The sequence below is a fragment of the Leuresthes tenuis genome, unplaced genomic scaffold, assembly GCF_036924035.1.
Source record: "Leuresthes tenuis unplaced genomic scaffold, fLeuTen1.0.hap1 SCAF_8, whole genome shotgun sequence".
NCBI lineage: Eukaryota > Metazoa > Chordata > Actinopteri > Atheriniformes > Atherinopsidae > Leuresthes > Leuresthes tenuis.
This window is the reverse complement of record NW_027325362.1, coordinates 13,138,546-13,151,106: the sequence shown is the minus strand read 5'-3', so window position 1 is coordinate 13,151,106 and position 12,561 is coordinate 13,138,546. Positions and strand designations below refer to the sequence as shown.

The 12,561-nt window shown below is 40.2% G+C and overlaps 1 protein-coding gene across 2 annotated transcripts in view; it reads right to left on the bottom strand.

Annotated features, from left to right (window-relative positions):
- lrmda (leucine rich melanocyte differentiation associated) overlaps positions 1-12,561 on the bottom strand; it is a 205,086-nt gene that overhangs the window by 23,600 nt on the left and 168,925 nt on the right. For both annotated transcript variants that reach the window (XM_072390921.1, XM_072390922.1), the window contains exon 6: positions 6,963-7,047. In XM_072390921.1, coding sequence (XP_072247022.1) covers positions 6,963-7,047 — 85 coding nt within the window. The remainder of the gene's footprint in view (positions 1-6,962; positions 7,048-12,561) is intronic.

The following is a 12,561-nucleotide window of genomic DNA, read 5'->3' as shown; positions in this document are numbered from 1 at the left end:
CATAAATAAGGAAGATCTGTCTTGGACTGTAAAGATTTAGGAAGCTCCATAGTTTTTCTGCTGCTGAGAAAATTGCTCAAAGTTTGCAACAATCATTTTTTACTGGTGATGGATGGAAACATTGAAAAGTACGACAGAACATTTCCAAGTTAACTGACGGAGCATCAAATTAATCTGTATAGTGACTATAAATTGTTCACATTCAGATAGAAGATGCCCTAATGGATTGGCGAACTCTTTTTTTTCATCATGATGAAACTGCTTTAATTGCTTGACTCAAACCAATCAAAAGATTTAAGCATGACCGAGGAAACCCTTATTAAGGCACAATATCACAGAGTGAAATATTTACTTTTATACCAGTAGCAAAGGAACTAACAAAAATAAATTCTTGGAATAACTCAGAAGCAGTCCCATTCTTCCACTTTAAGTTTTTGCTGTATACGCCCAACATCAGTTTAAGAACTCAAGACACTCAGGAGACTCTTTCAGCTACATCAAAAGGCAAGGTAAAAAACAATAGTGTCACTGACATTTCCCCAAACCCTGCACAAACAGAATTATTCACACACTGTGAGAGGAGTGCCATCCGATAACGGAGAGATAATGACACTTGGTGGAAGGCTGTTTTCTCAAAGCAGTTTAGAGCTGGCTCGTCAGACTCTGGCAGTCAAGCCTGTCATGGAAGTTGAGGAGGTTATCTTGGCATTTTAATCTAGCGTGCCTCTAAAGGAGAAAATGTAGAGGTGATTTCCAGGGCTAGTAATAACAAGGACAGGCCCGCCTCCCAAAAAAAATGAGCTCTCGTGGCTTTGGATGCGAACAGCGTAGTGTTTGCATGTGAAGCTGCGGTGACGGATTGCAGGCCCAGTTTGCCTCATCCCTTCTTCCCTCATCCATCTCCATAGGCCAGCTTAAATGGATATTCATGTTACTGAGCCAATCCACTCTTGGGAGGAATACTATCACATCATCTGACTCAGATAAAGGAAATAGAGGCTGTCCTATACAAGGGGAGTATTTACTACTATGATATGGCAGTTCTCAATGGATATGCAGCGGGAGTTACACTGCCAAAAAACTGACTGATGTGACTGCAACCACCTTTCATGCTCATTTTTATTTAGAAAAAAATTAATAATGGAGTTCAGCTATTAGTATCCTATTTTCTGTCCAAAAAGACAGTAGCCACCATTGCCTTACTTTTTACAGTCGGTTTTTCCTTACAGTTAGTGAATAATAGTAATTGTAATACAGCACGCACATAATGTAAACCACACTTGGCCTATGGGAAGAGCAGTAAGTTAACAACCAAAACAGTACATCACTGGTACAAGAGGTATTTAGGTTTTCTATTGTACCTAAAATAACAATACTGTGTACCAACACACAGTAAAAGTTCAACACTCACAGTCTTATGACAGTGCAAGGGCAGAAGAATCATGAGTAGAATGTACTTGTTTAAATCATAAATAGTTCTCTAAAAAGTCTATCAGAGCATAAAGAGACAATGAATGGAAATACTCCGGTACCATACCTTCAAACTGTGATCAACAGCCAGGCATAGTCCAAGAGTAATTGTATTACATTATTATATTACATTGCTTTATTCTCCATCTTTACAAAATCTGTCTTTGCAGTTCCTTTTTGAGGTTTCAGCTTTTATGGATGTATTGTAATTTACATGACATCATCTGAGACGTCAACAAAGACACACAGTCATTAAACGCTCAACTTGGACACCTCATAAGTTCAACAACTGGCAAACAGTGCAAGGAAATAAAACCCTCACAAAGTGACGAGTACTTGAGACACATTTTTATTAACTCAGTACCTGGGAAGAAGGCCATGTCTTTACTTTGTTAATGCAATAGACTTTGGTCCAGAGGCTCAGTCTACAGCTGGCAGGCAAATCTTTATATATATTTCTTTGTTATAATATTTCTTGTTCTGTCATTTGTCATCGATGTTGAGCACACACATCAACCATACTTTGCTTTACTGCAAAAGTTTACACAAAGCAGCTTAATAAAGGACACTCTGGGAGAGTCTTAAGGAAAAGCTTACACTTTGCTCTTTCCCTATGGCTTATTTTTAGTTGTGTGGGGGCCAGCGCAAGTCTTTTTGTTTAAGAGTGATGATTATCGGGGGAGATATCCTGCTGGTATAATCATTACAAGGCTGAGTGAAATGTCTTGCAGAACACATACATATTGTCTAAAGGGAGATGTTGAAGGTGCTCTGTCTTTTCTCACAAAGCTCGAGAGAGAGAGGACATTTCCATACTCATGGAACATGCCAAGGCAGTCCAAACCAGAATGGGAAGATTGTCAGGAGAATGATGAGTGTTTTCATTCGAGCCACAGAGTGACATCAAACAGAGCGGAGGTGTCACTCAACTTAAGTGTGGAAAAAAAAAAAAAAAGTGTACTGCGACACAACAGAGTAAAGAAACAGATGTATGAGGTAATGAATCGATTCATTTACCAAAGAAATGTGTGTTCACAAAAATAAAGCAGGCACTGAAAAAAAGTCATGCACTTAATCCATGCAGTTCTAAACAATACATTAGGCTCTGGTTGATATATAAGCAACGGCGAATAGACATTGGGAAGCAATCTGTTTTGACGCATTAACATCTTTTAAAGCCGTCAAACTCCCTTTTAGTTTTACTTAGTGTATCATGAAAGAACATTAAGTCATCAGTCACACCAACAACCTTTTCCTTCATAATGGCAACAGCTAAGTTTCAACACTAGCAGTTTAGTCATCCATTAGTCATGTATCCCATCCAGATGTCTGGTGTAGCAGAAGAGGGGAGGAGGAGATAGCAGCAGGTGTAGATCTCTCTGAGCCCAGCTGAGCTCTAAAAGGCAGTGCTTAGCACCCACAGCTCCGTCATCTGGCTTCTCCCCTGTCTCCACCAGCCTCTCGACAGCCCATTCCTCATCATTTACCCCTTTTTGGCAAAGCCTAGAGCCCTTCTAATGGGCTGCTCTGAATGCTTCCAGATGTTTGTTTATTTGTTGTGCAGCAACTGTAAAACAGTTTACTCTTTGCTTGGATCTGTTCCCATTGCTGCATTTTTTTCTTTGAGGAGGAGGTGGATGAGGGGTCGAGGGGGAGTGTTGCTGGAGTTTCAGTACAGCTACCCTCGACATGCAACGAGAGCCAACTTCCAGACAAATGAGAGATGCCCCATGGGTGTCATCGGGAAGGAGTGTTTCTGTGCCGCATTGAAGACTGCTTTCCTCCTGGGGTTTTAATAACAGTTGTGCACCATTTAAGATACATATATACAAAGCAGCAGGAAGCAGAGCCAGGACAACAAGATTAAAAGGACCCTGGGCTCGAACAGTAAAGTATATTTCAGGCATTTTCCCTTGTCTCTTTTCTCTGCTTCTCAAAATATTTCCCTTACATTTACTTCTGTTACTGTGGGGGGATGGCCAAATAAAATTTTATCTGATACCTGTAAAAGAAAAGGCTACCGGAGTCTGTAAGGTAACTAAATTATATACAGATTAAATCAAAGGCATTTCATTTAAATCCCCTCTATACATATGGGTATATACGACCGATGTAACTTTTTATTTTTTACATATTTCTGAAGCAGAGTTCTAATCAAAGGTAAACTTGTGAATCTCCCTTTGAAATGTGTCATCCAGATCAAATGACGTGGTAATAAATAACATTTTCATGCAGGAGGAAATAGTTCATTGTCATGGTAAGACATAAGAATACACTTAGTCAGGTGCTGTGGGTTGACTGTATGGTAAAAACAGTCTTCATATGGGAACAAAATACTTAGGGCTGGGACTCCATTTTGCACTGCTAGATTTAGAACTGAGCTGGCAGTTGGACCAGCACTAAGAGTTAAAGTCAAGGTGACAGTATGAAAGGATCCTCGGGCCCCTCTTGCCAGACTGTGTAGTCTACTCGACTCTGTGTCCCGCCTTCACTGGAACACACCATCATCCTTCACTTTATCTTTTGTCTAGTTTCCTTTGTCTAGTTCGTAAAACCCCATTTTCTTTTTTTTTTTTGTTTGTAGCTGATTCCCTTCCCAACTTGTCGTCTCTCCTCTATCCCTCCATCTCCTTTTGTCAATCTATCTATCGTCGGATGTGATCTTCAAGACTATGGTTGAGATTTCATAGCCACATCAGCACAACTTTCTGCCATTCCCACCATCCCCTCTCTCCTGCTCTTCTCTCTACTGCCTTGTTTTACACCGTCTCCTCCAGGTTGACTCCTTCACCAACCTAGATAGGGGCTCTGTCCTTGGTTTCTACCCCTTTCTCACTGGGCAGTGACCTGCCAGTGCCACCGTCCTCTGAGAGCTCCTTGCTGCTGTAATTACCTTTGGCACCCAGGCTCTGGGGCTTCCACACAGGTGACATAGTGGAGGGGTTGGGTACTGAAAGCTGAGAGGAGGAAAGGGCGGCTTTTTCTGTGCAGCCAACAGGGAGATGTCAGAAATAAAGCTGATCTGACTGCTACTACAGGAGTCAGGGTAGAATATATGGTATCCCTCGTTCCTCTTTTAAAAAGACTACTTCATTAACTTTTTAAACAACTTCTGTCACAGTATACTGTATAAAATGTAATTCAAAGACAAATTGCGCTTTAGATCACATACCGTGCATGGTCTCTTAACACTATAGCACAAAACAAAAGGAGTACTTTAAGGACATTAAGCACTTTTGATGGCACAAATAGGATATAAAGCATGACCAAACAAACAAAGAGTGCAATGTTTAATTTACCATGTGTTATGAAACAAGAGCATTGCAGTGAACTACACAAAATCATGCAGCATATAGTTTCACCCGCATTGTTTGTATCCTGAATATTACTAAGTAAACACTGTAAATTACTGTCTGAATAATTTTCTCTGTTACAGCACAGTTTTGGCATTGCTTTGTTCTCTTTAAATGTGGACTTGCTGTGACCATCTCCCACACAAAGAAAACTCAACCATGTTTTAGAAGTGCAAATAAATGTAGGTAAAAAGAGGAGTGGGGGGTAAGGGCTTTCAGGCAGGGACATGAAGTGGAGGTGAAGGGCGAAGATGAGTGCTGCGTTATCTAAGACTGCAGTACTGCATCATGAAAATAACAAATGGAGACTGTCATTGTTGCTCAGATCTTAGACAGAGGGGAACAATATTTCATGTGTCAGATCCCCTCACCTTTAAATGGGGTGTTCTTAACAGGTCTGATTTTGACAAAGCACAAGGCTCTATGTCCTCACATCCGATGAGAGCTGGCACCATCTTGGTTTTCATGACATAGATCTGTCCTTGGCGCGATAAATGGGGCTGTTGGTTTATTCTGTTCCATAAAGGATAGGGAGACTCACGGTTACTGAGTCATGCTACCACAGTGGTGGTCACTTCATTAGTGTAGACTGTATAAAAAAGATGGACATCCTTCCTATTTAACAAATTAAGCCAGTGTGGAAGGGCCTTAAATGTGCATTATATCTAATGGCCGGCAGGGGAAGAACAATGTGGGTGCTAAAAGAAAAATAACCCTGCTTCACACTTGATTTGCAAGCTCAATAAAGATCTTCTTAATGAGTATATGTTCTTCATTGTTAGTTTAAGTCTAATTTAATAAAGCACGATTTGATCAAAAAAAGAACAATTCAGATTCCATTAAGGATAAGAAAAGACAATACAGCCAAGTATTCAAAAGTATGAAGCTGTGGTGGGATTGATGGGCCACTACCGAGTGAAAGCGCACTTTTTCCATGGTTCCCTGTCAGATCTCCACTCGCTTGTAACTTATTTACAAGCAATGGCTATGGCCACAATGCCTAACTTGAGGCCTAAAAATGGAGCCTACAAACCAGTGGGTTACGTCATGGTGGTTACATCCGTCCATTTTATACATTCCCTGGTAATTGTTTTTCATTGTGAAGTCAGAGATGTGTGCCACAGATAAGAGCATCCCTTAGACCTAGATAGAAATTTGAAAATGTTGACCCCAACAACCTAATTCGTTATTACTGCTTATGTACTTCACATGACCAGCACTGTAGGGCAGGCCATGTGAAACCCGATTAAACTGCATTTCCAGTATATCAAAACAAGACTCCACATTTCAATTTACAATTTAAAAAGGCCCCACTCAGTCAACCTTTTGGTCTGAAAGATTTGTTAAAATAGTTTACCCTCAAGTGATATATGAAATCTTATTTATGATATTGCATTTGTTATACAGTCCTAATTCATTAAAAAGCTTATGAAATTCTAAAAAGTCCTAAACAGATACTGAATGAAGACTTTAGGATGATACATATCTGAAGGTTAAAGTTTAGTCAAGTTTGATATGTTACAAATCATGTCAAATTGATACAAACTGCTTTTGTTTTATCATATAGGCTAACATGTGGGAATAGTTATCTATTGAAATGGAGCTCCAGTAATTTTTTTACATCAAACTCAGTTGGAAATATGCTACTAAGGCAGTAGATGTCCTTCACAATTAATTTAGAATCTTTTTAATAAATGTAATGCATTCTTCCAAGAGCGCAGAGTTTGATGTTAAGAAGTTGCTACATAATTACATCTATGCTGGGTCAATATGAGGCCTAATCAATGTCTAGAATCAACAGATCAAGGATGCTTCATCCTGCATATGTACTCTGTGCTCCCACACACATTCAGATCGGAGTTGCCAGAGATTACTAAGATTTATTCCCACTATCAACACATCACACAGATGAAATGAGATCAATAAGAATAGATAACATAACTTCAGCTCAAGTTCTCAAGTTCAGCAGATTCCCACTCTTTGCAGCCGTTAGGGTTATGACTCACATCTACATAATCCATAGGCTGCGATTTTGAAAAGGTAATCTAATGTTTTGTGTTGCTTCCTATTTATTTTGAGAAGTACAAACCTCCTGGTTGAGAATGTTACAAAGACAAAGCGTCTTTGTCTTTGACTTACCTTTGTGGTTCCTGGCATCCCTTGATCCCCGGGGCAGAGGGGTGTAGGGAAGAGGGCGACTCTCAGATCCCGGCTCATTAGGGGGCTTGTGGAAGGAAAACATGGAAAAAAATTAATGTATAGTGGAAAAGAAAAGTTTTAAAACAAAACATATACTATTCAATAAATTTGATAACCCTTACAGGATTGGTGCAGAACACTGAAACATTGCTGCTGTGTTAAGACACATTCTGACACTACATCATGAAACTACAGTGATGAACTAATGAAGTGCGATATAAGTCTTGGCTGGGTCTTTTTCTCTCAGCTGTGACCACCTACAGTGGTCAACTAAAGGTGCAGACATTTGTCTCAATGAGGTTCAATTCACCTTTATGAGAAGTTAGTCTGACAAGGCAAGGAATAACCGCAATAGTTTTTTTTTTCTTTCAAAGAATAAGACAATAAATACACATCTCTGTTGAACTGGCCATCTTATTTATTGTTCCTTAACTAAAACCCGAGATACATGTCTGCATATGTTCCTGGCGGCACAACTGGAATGAACTGTTGATTGTGAACAAAGTCAGACATTCATGCTAAACAAGCGTGATGAATTTCTGGCAAAGAGAAAACAGAGGCTTCGCTCTCACACAGCACTCACAAACAGGTCACGGGTTTTGACATTGTTATTCTGTGGTGGATTTTCAAGGTCCAAAACATCCTCTTCCTTCCCTTAGCGTTTTAGCTACTGGAGCAAGGCAGTTTATCATGACACAGCGATATCTGATGCCTTTGCAGAAATACTTTCCTTTCCTGCAGGAAAGGAATGCACTGGGCCTTTAATCATACCAAGAGGCTCGACTGACAAATACATATTAGAGATGGTTTGGAGTTGCATTTTCCCCACCTTTATTGTTGTTCCTCTACATGCCCATGCATAACCTTGAGAAATGGAATGGTCTGCACTGTTAAATGGAACCATATTCTTCATGGGCAAGGAGAGCACCGTGAATTGAAAACGATCATATAATGTGCTTTTAGATAGCATCTCTGAAAGGCATTAAAGTCTGGCCAGCATGTGTCTCATATTACACCAAGGAGAAAAAAATGGCAAAATAAGCCTATTTTGAGACTTTACAACCTATACAGCACACTGGAAGACCCTGTGTTCGAAAGAAACAGTTTGGAATAGGAATATTGTTTTGACAGCAGACCTGCTGCTCTCAGCCTCTGGAATGGCTAGAATCTGTTAAGTTGTATCGAAGCTCACTTGATGTACTTGATGGAATGAGTAACACATGAAGTAAAACAACTCAAAATGAGATATACAGTACTAAGTAAGAACTGCCACTTCCCATTTTCTTTTAATGGGAAGTGGCAGTTAAATGCAGCTGAACAGCAAGACCTGCATCACTGGGACTTGAGTGAGCCAGTAACAGATTATAGTGCAATACAATCACCACCCATCCTATTTGGAAAATTTAGATTTTGCCATTTGAATATGTGGATATAATTGATATAGGCAATTCCAACAAACTCACAAAGAGTGTCTATGACAATTGATGAGCTGAAGTGAGTAACTCAAGCATTGAGACAGGGATTGTGAACTGTCTCTTTCTGATCCACGCTCCTCTGAGCCACCATAAAGTTGCACCCCTGCTTTCCTCATTTCCTGACCTGCTTCAAAGATCACAAGCCAGGGCCTCTTCAAGCTTGCCTGGTCCTCAAAAGCCCTCTCCTAATCCTGCTGCTTGCCCTCAATTAATCTTCCCAGTTGCCACATTATTATTGGCACCAAGTAAAGACTATGTTAGGGCTTAGACTACAGGGGCAAGTTGAATACTAGATAGCGCTTTGGGCTGCCTTTACTCCCTGGTTTCAGTCCCTTACTTTCAGTATTACCATCCACCTTTTCTCAATGTTATGCATGACACCACTACTTCACCTCCTCGCCATCATCCCTACTGATCATGCACCCAACCCATTCAGCATCTGTGATTCTTGTCACTTCTTGTCCTCTCCAGCAAAATCCCTTTACCCCTCCCACACAACATCAATCAGCTAGCTTCGACTTGTCCCAATCCTCCTTTTTCTTCTTTCAGACCTTGCTCAGTACCCCTTGACATTTGCACTCCTTTGCTTTCATCAATGACCTGTCAAGGAATGCGAAAGCAGCAAAGATCTTGATGAGAACGCGTTTGAAACAAATGAAGGGCCAATTTCTCTGTACATACTTAGGGGAAAATTGATTACTGTTTTCAGGCTTTACACAACTCTCAAAAGGTGTGGAACAAAATGAATAAATAAATAAAAGCTAGCGTATGTCTCATACTCTCACTCATTGTATTTCTTTCAAGTTTTTAAAACAACGCTTCATGAATAGTCCAACTCCCTCTATTCCTCCTTCTCTATGCCATTTCTTTCTCTCCTCGTTTTGTCTTGATTTCTCTAGTCGTGCCAACACTGAACAGAGGGAGGTGCTGCTGTGTCGTCTATTTAAGGCTTTCGTGGACCCCTTTTCCTCGTTCAGTCTCTGCTGTCCAGATTAGTCTGCTCATCAAGCTGAGCATTGTTTTAATTTGCTGGGCCTGGGGCATATGCTGAGTGTTCACATCATTATTGTCTCTGTGCAATGTGAGTTATCACCGCAGCTTATGATAATGTGGCACAAATTTACAGGCTGGGGAGCACCATGGATTCAGCGATAATAAAGAGTGGACAGAGGGGAGTGGAATGAGGGAGTGAGAAATGAAGAAAATACGTCTGTGTGTATGCAAGAGAGTAAGAGACAGAAAAATAGGTGGTAGAGAGAAGAAGCTCAGTTGGATGTCATTATGAAAGATGATTCCCACTTCGGATAATACATCACACCACTGCTGTCTGTCTTCTCCTTTTCAGTGTTGTTATACGAATAAATGCTGATAAACCCAGAGGCAATAGTGATTACTACTTCCAACATATCACCATGAGAGAGGGAAGCAGGAGGAGAAAGACAGGGGAGGGGTGGCAAGAGATGAGGCAAATCACAAAGAGAGCCACACGGAGTACACAACCACCTCCGTGGTGAGGATCTTTAAAATGTGCGACGCAGAAAAGTGAGTCAGAAAATGTGTGTCGACATATTTTTCAGCTGAAAGTTTACAAAGTTTTGCTGGGACAGCTGTCACATACAGATATTGATGAATTTTATATTAGAGTACATCATGGCGATCTAGAACGATTTCTTGAAAATGTATTAAACATGTTGGTTTGGTTGTCACTGTGAAAGTACATAAAGTACCTGGTTTACACTGTGTTTTACACGCTGCTTTCCTCTTCAGCGGCCCCGGCTACGAAGTCTCCCCCTGATCAGCTCGTCGTGACACAGCTGGTTCCTGCCTTGCCTCACCTCACCTCCCTCCTTAAGACTGACCAGCAATACAATCTAATTACAGCCGTGCTACAGAGGGAGACCAGTGTAAACACCAGCCCTTTTTATCTCCTTATACATCTGGACAAGTAGACAAAGTGCTAAAAGGAAATAAATGTGGCCTGACAGCCACATCAAAGAGTTCAGCCAGAGGCTTACTGCTACTTAGGGCACAGGAATGTTGTTGCTAAGCATCAGCCCACAACCTATCAGGGTGCAAAGAGGGCCCTGTCCTGCCTTAGAGAGGGAAAGGGGAAAAGAGAGAAATGAAGAGCAGAAAGAGGGAGCGGGGGGCGAGAGGTGGGGGCTGACATTGAGCGGAGGCTTGGGACTCAAGGAGATTTTTGTAGCTTAAAGCAATTGTTGGAAGAAACAAGCCTTCTGTTTTGTTTTCTCTTGACACCATTTCTGCTTTTTGTGCTTGCAAAAGACATGTATAAAAATGTCTTTTGATATGTTTTCTCTTTGGGTCTATATCAAAATATTTCTTTTGTGTCTGTGCATGGAACTTTTTTCACATCTTGTCTCTATAAACTGGTGCAGCTTTCTGATCATGTTAGAGATCAGAGGAGACACAACTTGTGAACTTATTTGAGTCAACATTTAATGCCGGCATGACACGGTTATTTCTTCACTTGATGTTTTTTTGTATTCTTTTTATTTGTGTTTCATACTTTTGAAGTTATGGGTTACAAACAATACAACACTTTTAAAAATAAACTATGAAAAATGAATAAGTGGCACTAGCTCGGGGGTGTCTTACAGCATGTAATGGCAATGATGAAATGAAAGATGTTCTATTTCACACTTTTTGAAAATGTTTTTGTACTCAGATTACAACAGTTATTTTATGGTATGTTATTAGAAAATATCCTATCCAGCTGCAATTCTACGAGACAATTTGTTTGTCGAGGTAAAATCATTTAGGTGCATCGTTTGCCAGAAATGATTAAATGTTTTTATTTAATTCTTATCGTGTCTTCATGATAGTAGCTTAAGGGGGTAAGAAAAGATTCCAATGAGTTTGAATACCTGGTGTGTCCATGAAAAGTATTCATTCCTCATTCATTCATTTTCTCAGTTAACGGCAGGAGGAAGAACATTTGATACAATGGTGCTTACACTTTTTTTTTTTTTCTTCCCCTCAGCAGGAAGACTGCTGAGCGTGTGTTTAATGATTAACTAGTTCTACTCCAATGAACTTGCTCCGAGTAAATGTATCATATGATCACTGATCACAAGAGCAACTGTTCTGATGTTTCACTCGGGGCACGAGGCACATGAAGTGAACCAGCAACAGTAAAACCCGCAGTGCTGTGTAGGGCTAAGCGTCAGGCAGGCAAAGGTTGAGCGCTGGACGTTAATCTTCCATAGCGATGACTCATAGATGGTAATAAGGCAGTGCTTGTTTTAGGTTGAAATTTAAAAAGTCATTTGACCTTTCCTGTTGGTGTCTAGTGGAGTAAGTTTAAATGATTTAAAGCTTACATTACAGGTATGTAGTACAATTAGCTGCAGGCTCTGTCTTATCTTGGTCAAATTTGACCTTTCCATTTGGACAGATTTTAAAAACAACAAAACAAAAAAAGATAAAATGTTGTATATATTAGTTCAAACAATGACTAAATGCCTTTCTTAAACTTTAACAGGGAACTTTTACATTTTTAAAAGCATTCTTTTAAAAACAAAACCGGAGAAGAAAGCAGGATGCGAATGTTCTGATCTACTCATGACAAGTAATAATTTTTGTCATAGTTTTGCCTTATCTAACTGTTGTGGAAAGAAATATTTCTATCTTTTCTTGTTTAATGCAAACAACGCACGAACACACAAAACTACAGCAACTCAGGAGTGTGCCATATCATGAAGCTTTCTGTTCCGATTAGGGGCTGTAGCTAACGTCAGGGCTGTTTTCTAGAGAGTAGGATGTTAAATAATTGAAGACTCTAGGAGCGGGCCTGTCACACGGGCTTGTCTAGAATGTTTCCTATGCAATTAGACGCCGAGAGACATTTGAAGAGTACCCACAAAAAGAGCCACAAAAAGTGACATGTGAACTTAAAGGAAATTAGCTCTTCACACAAGTGAAATGTGAAGGTTACTTAGCAATGCTTAACTCAGACTGCGGCTGTGTGAAGTGTGTGTTTGACTCAGCCCTGCTACGAAGGCTGCGATTTTCTTTACTTTGAGCCGGCTTCAGTCAGATAG